Source organism: Gouania willdenowi, chromosome 17 (genome assembly GCF_900634775.1).
Source record: "Gouania willdenowi chromosome 17, fGouWil2.1, whole genome shotgun sequence".
Classification (NCBI taxonomy): domain Eukaryota; kingdom Metazoa; phylum Chordata; class Actinopteri; order Blenniiformes; family Gobiesocidae; genus Gouania; species Gouania willdenowi.
Genome location: NC_041060.1, coordinates 32,108,039 through 32,130,098, shown reverse-complemented (window position 1 = coordinate 32,130,098; position 22,060 = coordinate 32,108,039). Strand labels below are relative to the sequence as shown.

General features: G+C 37.7%; 1 protein-coding gene across 1 annotated transcript in view; it reads right to left on the bottom strand.

Annotated features, from left to right (window-relative positions):
- cntnap2b (contactin associated protein 2b) overlaps nucleotides 1–22,060 on the bottom strand; it is a 57,413-nt gene that overhangs the window by 3,979 nt on the left and 31,374 nt on the right. The window contains exons 11-24 of the mRNA XM_028472790.1: nucleotides 20,449–20,555; nucleotides 18,801–18,920; nucleotides 18,475–18,593; nucleotides 17,488–17,572; nucleotides 17,247–17,403; nucleotides 17,008–17,135; nucleotides 16,750–16,920; nucleotides 13,615–13,833; nucleotides 12,129–12,365; nucleotides 11,799–12,020; nucleotides 7,157–7,290; nucleotides 5,907–6,000; nucleotides 2,958–3,188; nucleotides 2,814–2,888 (exon numbers count right to left, since the gene is read on the bottom strand). Coding sequence (XP_028328591.1) covers nucleotides 2,814–2,888; nucleotides 2,958–3,188; nucleotides 5,907–6,000; nucleotides 7,157–7,290; nucleotides 11,799–12,020; nucleotides 12,129–12,365; nucleotides 13,615–13,833; nucleotides 16,750–16,920; nucleotides 17,008–17,135; nucleotides 17,247–17,403; nucleotides 17,488–17,572; nucleotides 18,475–18,593; nucleotides 18,801–18,920; nucleotides 20,449–20,555 — 2,099 coding nt within the window. The remainder of the gene's footprint in view (nucleotides 1–2,813; nucleotides 2,889–2,957; nucleotides 3,189–5,906; nucleotides 6,001–7,156; nucleotides 7,291–11,798; nucleotides 12,021–12,128; nucleotides 12,366–13,614; nucleotides 13,834–16,749; nucleotides 16,921–17,007; nucleotides 17,136–17,246; nucleotides 17,404–17,487; nucleotides 17,573–18,474; nucleotides 18,594–18,800; nucleotides 18,921–20,448; nucleotides 20,556–22,060) is intronic.

Genomic DNA, 22,060 nt, shown 5'->3' with positions numbered 1-22,060 from the left:
CAATACTGGCTCCTCCTACCCTATATAAGAATGTGAGCTCCTTGCTCAGCCTCCCACAGCGATGGTGAGATTTGAACCAGTGACCCTCCAATTACACGCCCACTCCCTTAACCACGAGACCATCACTGCCCTTTATCCACAGTTAATATACTGTGTTTACGTTCAGTATATAGATTATTCAGTATGTAGATTATTCAGTATGTAGATAATCCGCGCAAGTTGAATTTTTAGTAGCTGTTATATCACCTCGTATCACCTTTGACATGATCCAAGGTGTCCGTGACCCAATGAGACACAGTGGTAAAACAAAACACACACACAGAAGCAGTGTTTTTCGGACTCACAATCACAATAGCCGTAAATGTGTAGTAATAAATGCGTTTTACTGTAATGTGCAGTGTGTGGATAGAAAAAGACGACCGCTGTGGTAATCAACTGTTGGAATCCGACTCATGCATATGCACGAAGGCCCTAAAACAGCCTGTTTTTAAGAGTGGTCTGAAAGTGATTTTTCAGAGGGCGGAAACTCCGGAGAACAGGTTTGAAAAAATAAACCCCAAATACTCTGTTGTTGGGGTTCTTGGAACACTTGGAGATGGGTGAAAATAAAAATAGAGTAATACTGGACCTTTAATGAGGATTTGAGTTTGAGCTGTTTTATAAATTCTTTCTGGATTATTATTATTATTTTTACCATACTAAACTAAACAATGGATGTCCAAGTTTGTTCTTTATGATTCTCAAAAAAAGGTACAGCTAAGTGGTGAACCAAGGGGACCAGAGCACTCTCAGAACACTTTGGATTAAAATATGATCTAATTTAGGATGGAGTTTAGACCAAACGAAGACAAAAAAAAAAAAACATACTGCAGCTTTAAATGCAAATGTTTAATTTGACTGTCTTTCAGCGATTGATTTATTCTTTGAAGTAATAATATCATTTTATACAATTACAATGCTTTAATATTAGTGAGGTTAGTATTTAATCATAAAGCCATGAATTTGATTATACTAATAATAAGCATATTAATTTATTCCAGCGTTTCTGCATCACTACCTCGAAACATTGATTGAGATGAGAATTTCTAATTTGTTCATAACTTACAAATTTACCAGTTCAAGACTTGAGAAAACTCAATACATTACATTTAAGCAATATCACAGTTGTACTGAGAGCACTGGTGTGTTTTGGTCGTAGGCACGAGTCTTACATTGTGTGATACTGCTTTTAGTCCTACAAGCACATTTTAAGATTCAACACTATTACACGATTTCTTTATTTCATCATTTATTTGGTTCTGCAAAAAACAAATACTGTAGGTCCACAACTGTAAGAGAGACGAGGCTGTTGCCAGGTAAATAGGTTTTAACTGTGGGTTTCTGGTTGGGCTCTGATGTAAATACCTAATGTATGTCAGATCTGTAGGTTTGGGTCAAAACATTATTTGTCTCTTTTTCTTTCTCGTCGCCCTCCTCTGCACCTGCTCATTCATTCTCCGGCTTCACTGCACAAAACCTTTGAGACAAACACGACAACGCCCACGCGGGTCAGATTGGACACAAACCGTTCACACTAGAGTCTGATACATGTCACACTTTAAATAGTAATGTGAACGGACAAACAAAAAATTGGATCTGAACAAAAAATCGCAATTGAGCATTAAGGCTTGCAGTGTGAACGCAGCATTAGTCGTTAGTATTAGGGAAAGAAATATTTAAACTGTGGATAAAATAACGTGTTCTTCAATGAATAACGCCTTTCAAATACAAAATGTGCTTTATCATTTTCATGGATTTTATTGATATTTACAAGTTTTAAGAAAACTCCACATTCAGTGATTTCCAGAAAGTCCAGTCCGCCTCCTGGTAAATAAGCACTTAAAGCTGCAGTATGTATAATCGTGAGACGCTCCACACTGCCCCCTCCCCTCCTGAATGAAACTCACCGGCCTTCTTGTGAACACTTGCATGCACGCGCACAACTGTGGAACTCTTAGTGACTTTTTTCTCCATAGAGATTAGTTACAAATGTAACTGAAGTCTCCATATGAAGTCTCCTCCTCACTGCTCCACGTCTGCATATCAGTCCATTTACAGCTTTTTATGGTCACTTTCACAGCTTGTAATATTAGAAGTTACCAAATCACCACGTTGGATTTGTTCAGAAGCGATCACGTCCGTATTCTGACTCAGAGTCCGACTCGCTGTGATCGCTCAGTGGTAGTTCACGGTAAGAAGAGCAGATGAAGTGGTGTAACAGTCTGGTTCCAGTAAAAACCTGTAAATGAACTGATATGTAGACGTGGAGCAGTGAGGAGGAGACTTCATGTAGTAAAGGAAACTCATCAGTTGAAACTGATCAAAATACACGGAAATACACAGGAGTACAGCAGCCTGCCTACATGTCCGTTCTAATTGGCCGAGTCTTTTAAAGGACACCCTCATCAGCCAATAGGGTGTGGCCTATGTCACAGAGTGGCCTTCATGTTCATTTTTCTTGGAAACCTATTGATTGGAATGTGGCCAACACAGCGGTGCGTTTAATAGCCCGGAAAATACTGTAAATGTGTGTAAAAAATGCTTAAGTGCAGACAGGAAAAAAGGTTCCCTTGTGCGGTTCATCTCTAGAGATTTTCTGGTTCCCTTTTAGCTAAAATGTATTTTTGATTTACCTTTGGTCAAGATTAATTATAATCTGGTCATTTTAAGCACAAAAAAATATGACTTTTCTCATGAAAACCATATTTTCACACTAGGTTTTGTGTCCTTGACTGAACCAGAGGCAAAAATCTGAGTGAAAGCATTCACTGTACCTCCAATCAGGACTGTGTTCTGATCCACTCCATCAACCCGAGGCAAGTTCTCATTGAAGGGGAAGACAACTCCAGCTGTGGAAGAGTAGAATTAATAGATATCATTCTGTTTTTAACTTTAAATGGCCTTGCAATGGTTCCTACCTGTGTCCATGTGCCAGGGATCGCTGGCTGAGGCCATGGGAGAGATGATCAAAGGCGACGCCCCACAATTGGAAGGAACCAATATTCCATGGGTGCTGACGGGTGCTGTCATTCCTGACCGCAACGCGGCTTTCAATGGAGCAATGCCGTTCAGTTCAACTCTGGACAGGCAACCCACAAAACCAGGTGTGTTGTAGCGGTCGATCAATATGGGATCAATCTGTCCTGTTTCTGTAGAAACACAGCAATGTGGGAGGTCCACACACATGTGACATGCAGACAAAGATAAGAGGACAGGATTTAAAATGTGTCTGTAGTAGGGGTGGGACCATACAATAGAGAGGCAATATATCATGATTCAAGATACATCAAGTTTTCTTTTTTGACAACATAGAATATGGAGATATATCTATATTTTCTTTAACTTGTTTTTGTTCATACGATCACAAAGTAGAAATCACATTATACAAGTACTTAAAATATTACATGTACTATTACAATAGTACAGTCAAACAATGTCCTTCTTTACGATGTATCCATATTTCTGAGATGTATATCTATATTTTTTTATAGGTTATTTTGTATTAATATAGTTGTTTTAGGAGTCGTTGCTTCTCAGAACAACATGAAACGCTGATTTATTTGATTATTGAGTGCGTCCTCTTAACCCAGATCTTCCCCTAAATACGTCACGCTACAGAACTCACTCACACGTGCTGTCCCGTACAGCAGTGGTTCCCAACCTTTCTTGTCTTGTGTACGCCCGGAGACTTTGTGTCATACCATGAGAACCCCCTCACTCACACGTGTTCATGATTCTCCAAAAGTAGAACATAACACAACTGAATATTCAACGCAAGTCATTTTATTTCATCTTTATAAAATGAACAGTTAATATTCAGGCGTTATCTTCTTATTTAACCTAAATTAAACATAACATTATGTTGCCTTCAAGGCAATAAAAATTATAAATATAAGAAATAATATTATAGTAAACTTTTGTATTATTAATACTAATATATTATGATTATATTGTCATTAAAGAAAAATAATAAAGTTGAAATTAGAAAAAAAAAGTAATATAAATAAATAAATACAAAACAAATAAATAACCTGCCTGTGTTATAAATAACTTTTATGACATTTAACACAAAAGGAGGTTCTTTGATTACGTCCCCTTTAAACAGGCATTTAAACTACACATGTACCATTTTATTGACGGACTTATGAAATGACTGAGAATATTTTTACATTATCTTGGAACTCAATTCTTAATTTTTCCACGTACCCCCTGCAATGTGCTCATGTACCCCTAGGGGTACGCGTACCCCTGGTTGGGAACCACTGCCTTAGAGGATAAAAAGCACATATTGTTTTTCATCAGCAAATTTAACCCAGAATTGACTTTCTGGTAAAAAATTTATTGAGTTTAAAATATTAAGATTTATATTGTTTTTCGCCTTTTTGAGAAAAAATATCAAGACGAGTTTTGTTCTATATCACCCAGCCCTATCACACATAGAGTTCATGATACCATACGTAATGTTGGGTTCACGAGATCAACGTGGTATTTTGAAAGGAAGAAAAACAAATTACGCACATATATGCTAACATGTGCTCATCACCATGAGGTGATCTCTTTGATCAAACAGCTATTTTATTTAACTGTAATCTTTGTGTGTGTGTGTGTGTGTCACACCATCCAGCTGTTTATATTTGTGCAGGGCCTTTGATTTTCAGCGGTAAGTACAGAAAGGAAATTGAAAATGAATAATAAATGGTATCATTTTTTTTTTTTTTTTAAAGGATTTTTTGGGCTCTAGTGGCCTTTATATGACAGTTGCTTGACAGGAAAGGGAGAGCAGGGAATGACACGCAGCAAAGGGTCCCAAGCCGGGAATCGAACCTGGGACCGGCTGCAGGTGAGGAACTACAGCCTCCATTTATGGGGCGGGCGCTCAACCCACTGAGCTAAACACCACCCCTCATTATTATCTTTTAAATCATTTGTATTATTATTATTATTATAATTATCATTATTATTTATTTTCCAACAAAATCAAGCAGAAATTGCAATTTGACACTGAATATAATATAATGAAACAGGTGGTCTAAGGGCAAAAACACACAAAATCTAGTGCTTGATTCAGCACATGTACTGTACAAATATGAAATGAATAGGTAACTCCATTAAACGTTTAATAGACTGTAATGATATCTGATGAAGGAAACTTAAATGAAGTAAAAATGTGTAAACTGACACTGAAATGGGGAGGCTCTGAAAAAATATGAAAAATATTAGCCTTTAATTAGAGACAAATGGACGGATGTGCAGGGTTCCCACACTTTTTTCACAATGAGTTTTCATAATTTTTCCAAAATATTTTGCCAAATTTCCATGACTTAGTTCTGAACTGCTAGAATCTATTCAAGACCATTAGCGAGCAAAGATGAGCAGGTCTGACAGTGTGTGCATCACCTATATATCATATAGCATCGTACAATGGCCCATTTTACAATATTTATACGATGCATCAACTATTAAATGTAACATTAAACAATAACTAAGTGCTACCATGTTTAACTATAAGATGACTATTTCAATAAGCAGACAGTTTTATCCAATGTGATGTACAACACAAGGTGTTAGGGTTAAAGGACTTGCTTAACGTCCCATAGTAATAGTGAAGTTTTCATTTTAAACATTAAAATAAATCAGACTATTTCCAAATCTTTTCCAAAACACTTAAATTATTCCATAACTTTTCCAGGAATGTTATGACCTTGGGGTCCCTGGATGTAAATTAAATAGAGCATTGAGGCACATACCTTAACCTCAGAAAGAACAGAGATGTATATAGAGTAGCTTATAATTATACAAACTGAACAACACACAGAAATAGATAATATTACAACAACTAGGTTAACCATGTTTAGCTGCTTACTTACCAAAGACCTTTCCAAGAAAAATACTTTTAATTAAGTTGAACTGGGTATCAGAGGCCTCTGGCAGATTGTACGTGGACATGGGGTAGTGGTCCAACTGGAAAATAAAAGACAGGACTGGGTTAAACACCAGTTATCCACTATCCAGCCCAATATACATGCAGGTACAAAATAAATCCGTGTACCCTTCGTTCTTTGGTTATTTCGTTTTAAAACCAAATCAAATTAACAAAATAAACAGTGTGGTTATTTTTGTTTTACTGACTTAAAACCATAACAGAAAAATCTAAATCCAGACAAGCAGCGTTTTTCTGTCTCAAAATGAAATCTTCTGTTTGTGTGAAATTTGGATATTTACGGCTCACTACACAGAGGGGACCCAAAGACTCTGCTGTGTTTGATAAAATGATCTTATATCATGTTGTCCACCTCACACCGATGGTAAAGAGGCGTAAATGTGTGTCAATGACATTTCGTTAAAGAGTTATTGATGCTCGAAGTCTGAATCTGTGAATATCTGCCAACTTTACCAAACAGTGTTATGGTCTAAATAGTATCCAGATAATCTGGTGACTGACTATCTACTGTGAGGCTGGAGTGAGGAACAGACTTGACACAAAAACAATTACAGATTTTTGAGGGCAGTAAAATAAGATATTTTGTGCACGTTATAATACTGCTAGCCACTAACGGCAGCCGTTAACACACACGGAAGTTGATCAAAATGAGGAACATCAGTAGATTCATTCACCACCTCTGGTTCCTTTAATCACATATCATGTTTTACATAACATTCATTATTATTTTTTATTTATGTATTAATAACATTTCAATTCATTAGTTCATCAGTAATGTGACTCCTGTGTTGCTTCTTTTTGTCGGGTATTAAACGTTCGTCTGTGGGCCCTCTGTGTGTGGTGAGATTAAAACATGAAGCTCTAGTTCATTGTTTTCCCTTAAATATCCAAATATCACACAAACAGAACAAGATTTCATTTTAAAACAGAAAAACGCTGCTTGTCTGGTTAATGATTTTTCTGTATTTCTGTTTTGGTTTTAAGTCAGTAAAACAAAATAACCACACTGTTTATTTGTGGTTTTTTGATTTGGTTTTAAAACAGAATAACCAAAGAACCAATGATACACACATTAAAATAAATAAATACAATTTAAAAAAGCCATTCTTCTTGTAGCATCTACTGTTTGTTAGAATATCTCTATCATTAATTAAACACATATGACAAAATAAACACCTGCAGCCGTATCTCTTTCAAATTCCTTGTAATCCTGACAGAATGGGGCTGCCCATTAGCCATGTTACGGTGGTCCACATCCACGGTGTAAGGTTCAGACAGCCCCCCAAGACTGTAACGAATCTGGAGAGTCCCTGTGAGTGCAAACACACACACACACACACACACACACACACACACACACATAAATGAACAATGATTACTGTATAAGAGTTATTTTTCAGCTGTGTTTCATTCAATAATGAAACATCACATATTTCACACACAAATCGAGTAGAAAAAGTATATATTTGAATAGAGTATATTATGAATTGAAATATTGCCACACTATATTTTGTATTTAAACCTCATTTGATAACATTTGTAGTAAATATTAAATAGTAAAATATTAATATAATTTACATATTATGTACATGCATGTGTATTAGGGATTTAACGATTCACTCAACTCCCGATACGATTCGATTTAAGATACTGGGTTCACAATACAATTCTCTCACGATTTATTTTACAAAATGGGACTGTAGACAAATGATGACTGAAAAATATTCCTTTATTATCTTTATAAAATATAAATAAATCTTGAATGAAATAAATAAAGGAATAATACAAATGAAGAAGAAGCCTATTAATTTAAATTCTGGTTCTACAGTAAATAATGCAAAACTGCATAATAGTTCTTTTTCTTTTTCAAAGTGCAACTGAAAATGTATTTTGTGCCTTAGCAATTGGACTTTAAAAAAAAAAAACAGTCTACACTGTATTTACATCAGATATTTGTTTGGACCAGCAGAGGGCGCTGGTAACCCAGTGGTCGGTTGGCATGCAGATATTCTTGCAGTGAAGAAGAGATGCTATGCTAGCAAAACGTGACTTTTACAGATATAACGTAATATTACAGATATTCTTTCGGTGCTAAAGGGGTAAGGAATCATTTATGAACATGTTTAAGAGTAGAAGGCGGCCAGAAAGAAAGTAGTAGCAGATTCTGCCTGCCGCCTATATTTCTGGACAAGTGAAGGATAAATGCAGAGAATTGATGTGAACCGTGATACCTATGAATCGATTTCTAACTGCCTTACGATTAATCGTTACATCCCTAGTGTGTATGTATGTATATGTGCATATATAAGTATATTTGTATGTATATGTTTAAATGTGTGTATTTATATGTCAGGGGTCACCAACACGGTGCCTGTTGGCACCAGGTAGCCCTCATGGACCATGTGAGGGGCACTCAGGAGCTCTAGTCACCAATGAGCTCCATCTGAAATCTGACTTACTTTCCAGGATTCAAACTCACAAATATAAATACATATGCATTTAGTAGAATTAAATACTGGTGATAAAGTTTTAGTATTAAATTAACCATCTTTAAAATATTATTTCCACTGAAACATTGTGACAAATGTTTTTAAGTGTTGCAGATTTGGTGTATGGTCAGTAGGGATGTAACGATTAATCGTAAGGCAGCTAAAAATCAATTAATAGGTATCACGGTTGATATCGATTTTCTGAAAATTGAATCGCAGTACTTTTTTTAACCAGCAGAGGGCTGGTTACATAAGTGTAGGCGGCGGGCGGAGTCTGCTAATACTTTCTTTCTGGCCGCCTTCTACTCTTAAATATGTTAATAAATGATTCATTACCCCTTTAGCACCAAACGAATATCTGTAATATTACTTGAATATCTGTAAAAGTCACGTTTTTCTATTAGCTCTGTCTGCTAGCATAGCTTCTCTTCTTCACTGCAAGATATCTGCATGCCAACCGACCACTGTGTTACCAGCGCCCTCTGCTGGTCCAAACAAATATGACGTAAATCAGTGCAATGACGGGTTTTTTTTTTTTTTAAAGTCCAATTGTTAAGGCACAAAATACATTTTCAGTTGCACTTTTAAAAGAAAAATAATTATTATGCAGTTTTGCATTGTTTATTATAGAACCAGAATTTAAATTAATAGGCTTCATTTTCATTTGTATTATTCCTTTATTTATTTAATTCAAGATTTATTTTTAGTTAAATTGCATTGTTTTGAATAGTTTATCAAGGAATTCTTTTGACAATGAAAAATAAAAGTAAAATAGTACCGTATTTTCTAGTTTTTTCCCAAAAAAAAATTTGTCTACAGTCCCATTTTGTAAAATAAATCGTGAGAGAATCGTATCGTGAACCCAGTATCGTGAATCGAATTGTATCGGGAGTTGAGTGAATCGTTACATCCCTAATGGTCAGTGGTATGTTATATATAATATGATATATATAATGTGTTGTTTACAAATGTTACATGTTATATGATGAGTTAAAAGTCGTTTGTCAGTAGCTAGTCAAACAGGGAGATGATAATTTTATATGAAATGTAATGAAAATGAAACAATTGAATAAATTAGGAGAAATAAAGTGTTGCATGTTGAAACTTAAACATTTCCTACCTTTTTAAGTTACTGCTAGCCTTCTTAGCCTCTGATTAAAGTGAAACCGTGAACATTTATGTATTTAAGAAGTGCTTTTCTAACTGGTAGCCTTTCAGATTATTCAGTATCTATGAAGTAATTCAGCTTCAGAAAGGTTGATGACTCCTAGTATATGTACTGCAGAGCTGCCAAGCCTCACACTTTGAGTGTGACAGTCACGCAATTTGACCCATTCTTACACCACATGCCACACTTGACATTTCTCACACTTATATTTCCTCTATTTTTTTTTTTTTCCCACGATAATAAACTTTGGTCCTCGCGGTTTGCCGTAGTTCTAGTAACTCTGATTGACTGACAGAGATAACCAATCCCAGTCGTCCTCGTCATAGCGGCTGCCTCTACTGTCCTCCTGGCTTCTTACTGCACAGTCTACGCTCACTGCATGCTATTCACTTTAAAACAAACCAACATGGCAACCAAACAACACAGCTGCTGAATAATTCGTGTTTGCCTGTCACTGGTGACGTCCGCGGATATGATAGGCTGTTTCCACACGCTGGTTCCACCCGTCTGTTAGCTGATTGGCTGTTCGTGTGTTTCTGTCAGCTGAACAAACAGCCTAAAGTTGTGTCTCGCCCAGACGCACACACTGTCACTGCACTAGACAACACACTCACCATGGCTGAAGCACCAGACCCCAGCGGCGAGTTTGCCGCAGTGTCAATCATCAGTGGCATCACTAATTTTGCTCAAAAAACAAACTCCAAAAGTTATATTTGGAACTATTTTAACTTTAAACAAAGTACAGACGGTAAAGAGAAGCTTCATCAAGCTACAGGAGCCAAAGGAGGGAACACATCTAACCTCATAAAACACCTGCCGTGTCATCACATACATTTATATCTAATACCAGGTTAGTACGCCCTGTTTATGTTCTCATTGGCTAATATTAGTTAAAGGATGTCAAAGTATAAAACAACTACAAAATGCATAAAAATATAGTTTTCACAGGGAATCAGTTCCTGTTTATTGTATTTTGTCCTTTATGGTTTATTACGTTAGAGAAGAAACATGATTGTCAAATATATTTTTTTAAAAGACAGTGAATTTGTTATCCTTAGTTGATTATTTATATAGTTAAATGTGCAAAGGAAACTGAATGATTATTTAATTTCAACCATATAAGTTCTAACTTTCATTTGTTTTTTATTGCTTAAATGTTTTTGTACATGTACTCTTATCAAATATTTATAACTTGTACAAATATATTGGCAACTTCTATCATAGTGGGGCCACAATAATGGGTTTGTTTGCTCGGAGGGTCACATGATCAACATTCATGTCGGCATTAGAATAATGAGCGATCTGAGCATTAATACAGGAAAAAACAAAGAGTTTTTATCGTAATTTTCTGTCATTCTGTGTATGTTTGTTGTTGTCTTACTCATTGTCAGACATTTTTGTGCTTTGCTGTAGTTTTTTTGTGTATCTTTCCTCTAAAATATAGGTTTATTTGCAGTCATTGTGTATTTGTGCTACCATTTTGCATTTTCAGAGTAACTTTTGTGTATTTCTATATTTTTGTGTTCTTTTGCTGTCATTTTCTGTAAAGTTGTATATTTTTCTGAGTAATTATGTGTATTACTGTTGCTTTTTGCTCATTTTTGTAGTAGTTTTGAGTATTTTCTGTTTTTCTCATCTTTCTCATTTTGTACATTTACTTTGGGGGCCGCATAACATTAGACCAAGGGCTGCATTTGGCCCCCAAGCTGCCAGTTGCTTATGTCTGAACTAGTACATGTATTAATTAGGAAACGCACCTACAATTATCTAATGGGTTTAATCCGTTTACTAATGTTAATGTCAAATGTATTAAGTGATAGAGTGCAGTTGGGAAATATGTCACAACAAAATTAAAAAACTTTAAATTCAGAAAATGGCAATAATTAACTTAATATTTTACAAATTTTAGCTACTCATATATATATATTGTAAGTTTTCACAAACCACAACTTTTTAGGCTTGAAGAAAATAGTGTATTTTGCCTTATTGTACTATTTAGAGTGTTCCAGATTGCTTAATTTGTGGTTAAATCAAAAAAATTATCCGGGGGAGTATCCCCCCCCAGACCCCCCTACAATGGGTTTTGTTGTCACCTTTTTCATGCCGTTGGTGTTTGTATAATCATTAATCATTAAATGTCAGAAATAATTGAAATGTGTACCGTTGTGCTTCAGTACCACGGCCACATAGTCCTGAGTCCTGGAGCTGATGTAGACCAGGATGCTGGGGGCACTGTAGGTGCTAAAGCTGAACACCAGCTCCTCCTGGGTGAGGTTGGCTTCGAGTGGAGCACCTACATCTGACAGGCTCTTGGGGTCCCGCACGGCATCAGACTGGAAGTCATAACGCACCAGTGTTCCTGTCTCAAAATACCCACCGACATCTTACACACACACACACACACACACACACACACACAAAACCGCAGCATACTTTAGCACACAATGACGTGAGCAGTGGACTGGGACATGTTGATGTTGGAGGCGGGTACCATCAGTGCAGAAAGGTCCATCATAGGCAGTGAGGGAGCAATCACATGAGTATCCATTGTACTCTTCTATGCACCTCCCACCATTCTTGCAGTGCATCCCATACTTGGAGCAGTGACCATGGCAACCTTGATTTACTCCAGGGGTTACCTTTGCCTTCTCGTTCAGGTCGATGGTCACACCGTTTATCTTCAGAGCTCTCATGCAGCCGAGGAACCCCCTCTGACCACTGGAGGCCCCTGGTACAGACAGAACATAGAAACGTGTCACTGACTGTTTGACCCACAACAACACGCTTCAGCTGAGCGGAGAGGAAAAACAACAATAGCTGTGTTGCCAGGTTGGGTTTAGAGAGGCAATGTAGGCAACATTTTGATGGATATTTGACAGCTTATTGGTACAATTACAAGCTCTATCTGGCAACGCAGAGCAGACGTCTTGTTGGTTGAACTGCTTCAAACACTGACACGTTATTTAGAGGGGTACGTTTCTCAAATGGGGGTACATGTACCCCTAGGAGTATGCGATGACACTACCGGAGGTACTTGAGACAGACAGAGAGAGAGAATGATAAAAACTACAGAAATAAATCTATTCAGGAGCCACTAAATCAGTGTTTTTCAACCTTGGGGTTGGCAAATTTACAAATGAAACCATTAAAAATATGCAGTTTTATGAATATTTATTCTTCTTACTAAATATAACCAGCAACTCACAAAATGACAATAAAAACACAAAATAAGAAAATAATGTGCTGAATAATGAAAAGAACAGAAAAACAACATAATATCCAAAATGACAACAAAAACAAACTAAATGAGAGAAAAATACACAAGATCGCAACAAAATACACAAAAATAACAGAGAAATATACAAAACAACATAAGAAACAACCAAACAACACCAAAAAACACACACAGAGAATAATTTACAGCAAATAATACCAACGACACACAAAAACAACAACAAAAACACGAAAGTAAGAGAAAAATATACTGAACAATAAAAAGAACAACCAAACAACAACAAAATACACAGGAACCAACCCACCCACCTACCCACCTACCCACCTACCCACCTACCCACCTACCCACCATCCAAACGTCCAACTGGACAAACTATCAGATGATTATAATGAGGAGTTAGACATTAAGGTTAACAGGGTCTCACAGAGAGGTATTGTAAGAAAGGAGACCACACATCTATTAGTGTGTATCTTATCTTAGTATTTTTAAGTTCACCAAGCCACATTTTTATAGGTTCTTTCTTTTTCCAATGTGTGAGAACTTGAAGCAACTTCTTGGCAGTGATAATGTTATAAGACAGAAAACATTGTTTATAATTGTTTAGTATTATGGTGTCTGACTTTTATGGACTTCAGACAATATTCTAAAATTATTTATCCAATAGTTCTGAACTTTGGGGCATAATAAAACACTAGAGTGGCACTTTGCATATGGTGGGGTGGAGCCGTGTGTGACAGCTTACCAATGTATAGATCACTGTAGAGTTCCAGCTTAGCTTGTCCCTGAGCTGGAGTAGCTCTAACCTCTCTGTGCAGTGCATCTACCTTCAGCACAGCCTCTTTAATATTCTTCTCAGCCTCCACACGATGCCACTGGTTATCGTTCAAAGGCACTGGTGAGTGAACACTGACCTCCACTCGCTTCGTGCCCACGTCAAGGGAGAAATGGACCACAGCTCCTCCTGAGGATGCAACGCAATCACTGTTAGCGATGACAATACATCTGCATTGTTCACATTCAGTTCTCATGTGTCACTCAACATTTATAAAACCCAAACTGATGAGTTGGCAAAACTCCTTCCACCTCTTTTTAGGGCCTGAGCACCAAATGTGGTGTGAAGGCTTTATTGTTTCTGTACAGATTTGTACTTCTATATGTACAGTAGTTTGGTGAATAATTTGAAATGTAGTTTTTTGATGCAATATCAGGACTCATTAGCGCCACCTAGAGTTTGTAACTTTCCACTGGTTTAAACTAGCTGGATGGACTAGCAAAAATGGATCTATAATCTATATTCAACAAGACGTCTGCAATTTTGAATTTAGCGGGCCAAAGTTAGCCAATTTTTGGCCAAACCACAATGTCTTTCATAGCAAACTCCACCTAGACGGTTCATAATTTACACTTGAAATTTTAGATTAATGTTCTTGACAAGTTGGAGAAGCGTTGTTGTTAAAACGGTAAGATTTTACAACATTTCCAGGCCTACAGGAGGTGCTAAAGTTTCATCAATTTTAAAACCGGAAACTCAACCGAAACTCATTCAATCCAAACCCAAACTCATGAGCAGAACGAAAAACACGTTCCGCATGCAATGACATGACAATTCACGTGACAAGTCTTACTGCCCCCTGGTGGTGATAGAAAAGCACTTTTTTCATTCAAACATTTACTATTTTTGTGCTACATAAATGATGCCTCTTTAATGTCTTTTTGTGTGTACATTGTTCAATGTCACACTTGCTTTGGCAATATAATATTTTCGTCATGCCTTTAAAGCTTTTATGAATTTAATAGAAAGTTGAGACACTCCCACACACCTATGCACACTTACACCTGTGGTCAGATGCTTGAGAAACCAACCATAGACACAACAATGAGGAGAAAGAGACAAAAAGCCTCAGAAATACCTGAATACAGGCTGTCACAGACACTCCCCCTTTCTTCTTCTGCTTTTTCTGAGAAATATTACCAAAATTTCTTCCTGTTTATTTTTTTCTCGCACACCGCGCCTCCCCTGAAAAACTCTGGCACCCCCCAGCGGACGCACACCCCACACTTTGAAAACCCCTGTGCTAGAGCGTAAAGACATTTTATGAAACATCATCATTTTCACCGGCACCACACAGATGTTCACTGGAGACAGATGCCCCACTCCGCAACAAGACTTCGTGATGTACGGGATGAAGTTTGACTTTAAACGTGCCGGTAGGAAGGCGTCGCCTCGTGCCTAGACGAGCGCGGCAGGTGTGAGGGCCGTTATCACTGCTTGCAGTTTTAATTGCTTTTTGCGATTATATTATTACTGAACAATTTTGCTCAGCTTTTTTATTTTGACAGATCTGAATCAGTATTTATTTGGGTGAGTCTGTAAATATTAGTATTTTTATTTAGAGAAAAACAGCTTGACGGTGCTACAACGCTACAGTTTTTAATCATATCAAGTGAAAGTATTTTTAAGCAGTTTTAATTTTCAATTGATGAATAGTGTCCCATATTACCTTTCTTTAATGCCATTAAAATGACCATAATATAAACAGTGAGGACAATGGTCTGAGAAGCACATAGCATCATAATGTGGTGTGGTTCATTATGGCTGTCATTACATTACACACGTCTAGAACTTAAAATCACACTCCCTGTGGGGACCAGCCACATCCTTTAGTCTTTCTTTTCTGAAATCATGTGATGATAAGTAAATGGAAAAATATTAAAAAATAAAATTAAGGTTAAAAAATTTAGAAATAGGTCTCGGGATTTCTGTGTTTGAATATTTTTATTTTCTGTATTTTTATGCCATGTGATATCTGTGTAAATGCAAGCACTTTGTTTCTCTCTTCTTTAAGTGGAAAATTCAATGACTTCAAACATAAAACTGTTAGTAGTTGTAGCTTATTGTTCACTTTTTCTTTAATATAGTACCAGTCATTTGTAATTGCTCTAGCTCACTTCTACATAAAGAGCTTCACAGACGGAAACAATGCAAAATGACAGCAACATAGCCGCTACTTTTTTCTCACACTTTGAACCCTGCGGCTTAAACAATAACGTGGCTAAAATGTGGATTTTTCCCGGTTTTATAAGCTTCATGCCGCCACAAAATTGAGCTCCGTCACATTAGACCAGGTGGAACAATGAAACTATTAACATTAAATCATTCTTGCTCCCACTGAATCATTCTGATCACTCATTTTGTCATGATGCACACTGCCTCGTCATAGCGACGACACAGAGTGGAGGCAGTAAAAGTAATCCAGTTTGTAATAGAAAGATAAACAGCATAAAGTTGTTAAATCACTGCGTTAGGTTTGTTCAGGATTGATCGGTGCTCTGGACTCTGAGGCTGATGGAGACGCTTCTGTAATGAGGACGGACAGACGTCTACAGTAAAAGTCGTCCAGTTTGTAATAGTAACATAACATAAAGTTACCAAATCACCACGTTGGATTTGTTCAGAAGCGATCACGTCCGTATTCTGACTCGCTGTGATCGCTCAGCGGTAGTTCACGGTAAGAAGAGCAGATGAAGTGGTGTATCAGTCTGGTTCCAGTAAAAAGCTGTAAATGAACTGATATGTAGACGTGGAGCAGTGAGGAGGAGACTTCATGTAGTAAAGGAAACTTATCAGTTGAAACACGGACATTTCCGTGCAACCTAACTTGAGTACAGCAGACCGCCTACCTGCCCGTTCTGATTGGCCGAGTTGTCTGACGGGCACCCTCATCAGCCAATAGTGTGCGGCCTAAGTTAGGCTGTGGCATTTGCGTTGATTCTTCTTAGAAAATTGCTAAATTATTGTAATGCGGCCAATAAAACAGTGAGCTTTATAGCCTGGAAATGACGGTACATGATTCAGTGTTGACACGCTGAGACAAACCTCTGAGTTCAATGTGAAGGAAGTTGTTGGTTCTGACATTTTCCAGAAAGACTCCATGACTGGAGGATGTCTTGAAGTAAAAGGAGACGTCAGTGCTGGTTTCCCCTTTGAAGGAAGGGAAGTGGAGGTAGGCTGCAGGGCTGGTGAAAGAAGCTGCGTTCCAGAAGTTTCCTTCAGGCAGAAACAGCAGGACATGGTCAACACATTGCTTCGTGTTGACATTTAGAATGACAACATTTATGCTTGTCAAACACTCACGGTCTCCCTGACATTTCAGAGGTCCCACTGTTAGTTTGGCCTCAGATCCAGCCCTGGTTATGTCACCAATCACAACTTGACTAACAGGCAGATGGTCTTTATAGAGCAGCAGACCAGCATCCTCCTTCCTGCACATGCACGCACACAGCAGCACAAACAAAACAAAAAGCTTTGAGTGTTTTTTGGATGTAATTCAGTGGCTGTGATCTTCTTTTTAACCTTTTAAAAGCTGCACTCACCACGAACGCAAATCAGCATCACAGTTGCAGTACTTCTTTGGGTCAGTGCAGTTATGTTCAATACCACAGGAGCATTTCTGTATCCCTGGTCCAGAGCCTCCCCAGTAGACATGCCGTTCATTGGTCCTTCCCACCCACCATGTGAAGGGACCTCCATCTACGGCAGAGCAGAGTTGAAGAGTGACACACCCACAGAGATCTGCAGCTCGATTGAACACGTCAAATGAAGAAGATACTGCACCTGGGCTGTTTAGCAGACGGGACATTCGACAGGCATACGCTACGTACTGTTCACACTTCTCTGCACTGCTTGTGATTGAGAACACCTGGTCAGGATGCAAATAACTGTCTTTATGTGCCCCTTAAAACATTTTTCAAAGCATTATCATTGAAATATAATGAGGTTGACACTCCTATTGCAGTTACTCTGTGGTAGAGTTTCTCAAATCGGGGTACGTGTACCCCTAGGGGTAACAATGGCACTACAGTGGGTACATGAGAGAGAGAGAGAAAGGAAAATTAAGAAATGAAAGCATTAAAAATATGGAGTTTTTTAATTTTATTTTTTAGTTAAAAATGATAATTGCAGTAAATATTACCAGCAACTCACAAAACTACAACAAAAACACACAAAATAAGTGAAAAACATAGAAAATGACATAAGAAACAGCCAAACAACACCAGAAACACACACACACTGAGAGAATAAATTAAATCATACCAACAACACAAAAATCACACAAAATAAGACAAAAATATACTGAATAATAAAAAGAACAGAAACAACAACAAAATACACAAAATGACACAGAAAATGAGACAGAAAAAAAGGATGATAGCAATGATCATGACTAGAACGTGACCTGAAAATGTAAGGGTCAGTCTTGGTCCCACAAAAGGAAGAAGATGACCAAAAATGATAAAAACTATAAAAATATATCTATTTAGGAGGCACTAAATACTGTTTCATTCCATTATTTACAAGATTCTTTAAAATGTGTTTGATTACAATACTCATTCATTCCATCATTATGCTTTATAGTTGTTTTATCTCAAAATTCTGAGCAAAATGTTGTAGTAGGATAAAGGGGGTACCTTCATTCAAAAGTTGAGCCAAAAAAAGTTTGAGGAACACTGCTCTATAGCATAGACGTTTCTAAGGAGCATGCTCAGCTTCATAACATGCCAGTGTGCCCAGAGGGGGCAGAGTTTCGTTTTCATCAAGTACCTGTTCAGCTGTCACGTTGTAAGAAATCTGCAACGTTGCTTTCCCATCTTCATCTCCACCTGACACCACTGACGTCTGGGGCGACAGATTGTTCTTTAGTGTGGTCCAAACCCTTTCCTCTGAAAGAAAAAACATTGGCCTACTGAGGAACTCACTTAATCATTGACATGTTCTGTCTATTTCCCATTAGGTACATTGTTATGGTTTCTCCATACTTCACTTCTTTCTTCTATTAAAAAAGATGGCTCACATTGTCTCTGTGTACAGTAAACACTGCATCGATGTGATGTTCTACCCAAAAGCCAATCATCTGATGATATCCTCACCTTCCATGTCACAGTTGACCCTGAAGGGTGCGATGGAGCCACTGCCGTCCGGATCAATCCAGTAGCTTCCTGAACTCTTTCCTTGGTGCTTGTACTCCTCACAAGACTGCTGATACAGCGCTAAAGTAGAGAGGCAATGACATACAGCTGAGCTGACACATTACTAAACCCCTATTTGTAGCATAGCTGCTGTTAAACGACCACGTAAAACATCTTTGTAGTTATACCAACTATACAACTCATTTATGAAGAGCTTGCAAAATGAGAGGTTGTAGAATGTGATGTGAGCTTGTGTATAAAAAAATCCCCACACATCAAATTAAGTTCATGTCACAAATGATGGTTGAAAAAAATGTAAACTTGTAGATTTAAGATTTAAACCCAAAGAAAATATTCACACATGCGTGATCTGAATGTGAAGTCACAGAAAAGATATTCATAAATGTGTAGACTCGACTCGCATGTTTTTCTTTTATTACTCTGTCGTTACAACTTCTCCAATCTGCCATTACAGATGCACAAACCACTTTTCTCTCGTGAATCATCAATCCTATTACGGATATGATTTTTATACAACATTTGGCTCGAGATCAAAGCATAATTCCTAGATGGTGGAATGACAGTATGATCTGCAGATCGGGATGGGAATCAAAAACCGGTTCTTTCTGAGAACCAATTCCTAGGAATCGTTTGTTTGCTTGTATTTCAATTCCGCCTATCGGTTCCTCTTACGTCGTAAATACGTAACGATAAACTCCTCCAGGTCCTGTATATTGTGTTTATGCTAGCACCAAGTGAAGCTCCTTCCACCATGTAGTTGTTTGCTGTCCACCGCGGAGAATCCACCTCCTCCATCCACAGCTGTGCTGTCCTCCGTGATGTGTTTGTAGTGTCTCTGTTGCTACGCTAGTCACTTCTGGGTTCTGTACACTCATGCTAAAGTTGCTTCTTGCACGGACTTTATACACACCTCGTCGCCAGTTTATGTCCTCATAAGTAATCAGACACGGGAAGCGGACTGGTACTAATCGTTGTCTTTAGTTTGCTCTTTCACACGTTTACACACATTCACACACTCACACACACACTAACAGACACACACACACACTAACACACACACGGCTGATGACGTCACATGTAACACAACAGGGACGGCGTCTCTGAAGGTCTATTTATAGAAATGTAAACAAAGTTTTACCGTTTAAATACACAAAAATAAGTGCAGCTGTACTTTAGGTGAAGAATTATTTGTTTTATGTTTGAATTAGTTTTGGATCAAGTTGTTCAAGTTCAAAAGGAGCAGTGTAAATTTTCTCAAATGTTTGTAGCCAAAATGTGTCATATGTTGTAATAATTATAATAATAATTTATCAATTTTATAGAGCGCTTTTGTATATTATTATTCTCCAGTGAAAACAATCAATACCTGGTGGATTAAAAGAGAGTTGATATCTCAGCAGGAAGTTAAAGAGACAAAGATAATATAATAAAGAGTTAAAGCAAACAAATCCATTTGTATTATTTAATTCCCTCACCCAATGAGAATCGATAAGGAATCGAATCGATAAGCAGTATCGATAATGGAATCGGAATCGCTACAGTTTTTTTTTATCAGTTCCAATCCCTATCTGCAGCAGTGTGCTCTTACAGGTATGGCAGGTAGCTCCACTGTAGCCAGTTCCACTGCAGTTACAGCTGAATGAATCCCACGTCTGCAAACAGCGACCGCCGTGTTCACAGTGATTAGGAACACACCTGTCGGACACATGAAAACCAAGCAGGAGGACAGTTAGGAAGAACACAGGTCCAGGGGTCTCATGTACAAAGACTTGCATGAAAAATGGCATGAAATAAGCGTATGTCTTAAACCAGAGACAGGCGTATGCTCGTAACAATGATGATGTATGAAACTGTGCGTAGGATCCACCCAACTATCCTTTGAATCTCCCAATCAGTGTGGATGTGAGCACACATGTGCCCCCTCCCTCATATACATATATAAATCATATTCAAATGAGATCGACACTGGGATTCCACTCAGTGGGATCAGAAAAAGCTGCGACTCTCACCACCAGTAACACAGGAAAGAAGAGATTTTTAAAATGATCAGCAACATGTATGACAGAGATGATTCAACAGTGAAGATAGTTGACTGTGTGTGGGTGTGTTAAGAAGTGGGAAACGAATTAAAGAAGAGATGGATGGAAATGCTAATAGATAGATAGATACTTTATAAAAAAAAATAAAACGCATATGCATTTAAATGTATTAACTATTTTAAAACTTGTAAATCGAATCGCAATAGCTGTCAGAAAAATCGCAAATAGGTTTTTTTGTCAAAATCGTGCAGGTATTTATAGGCATGACAAACATATTTAAATCACCAAAGCAAGCGTGACATTGGACAATGTACACACAAAACACATTAAAGAAGCATAATTTACATAGCACAAAAATAATAAATGTTAAAAAAATAGCCACAATGATGTAGTAACACTTATGTCTCCCTGTCTGTCTTCGTCCCTCTGTGTGTCTCCATGTTTGTCTCTGTCATAAGTGTGTGTGTGTGTGTGTGTGTGTGTGTGTGTGTGTGTGTGTGTGTGTGTGTGTGTACTAATGATGCTGAACTGGAAGCGTTAACGAAGTGTTCAGACGTAAACATGTCTGTCACTCAGAGATCAGATGACCTGAAAAAACTGTAACTCACAACAAATGTGTAAATGATACATTTCAACAGCAGCTCAGAGGTTCATATTATTTACAGGGTTCCTACAGCTTCAGTTAAATTAAATACAAGACTTTTTATTGCCATTTGACAATAAATTTAAGATCAACTTCACAGTAAACACAATTGGGGGAAAAAATGCTACATTGATTACATAATAATAATGGCTTAGATTTATATTAGCACGTTTTTCAAGGAGACTCAAATCGCGTACAGAAACCATGATTCATTCAAGCCAGTCACTCACATCAGTCATACCGGTGGTGGTAAGCTACAATGTAGCCACAGTTGCCCTGGGGCATACTGATAGAGTGGCTGCCATTTCAAGCCTACGGCCCCTCTGACAACCACCAACATTCATAAACAATTCATACCCATTCATACAAGACAAAGTGGGTGTCCTTGGGCAAGTGCACAGCAACAATTATTTGGATAGAGCGGGATTCGAACCTCCCGACCTACTCTACCACTAATCCATGGGCGCCCCAATAGGGATAGGGTCAGTTTGAAATACACAAAATCATTTAAAACACAC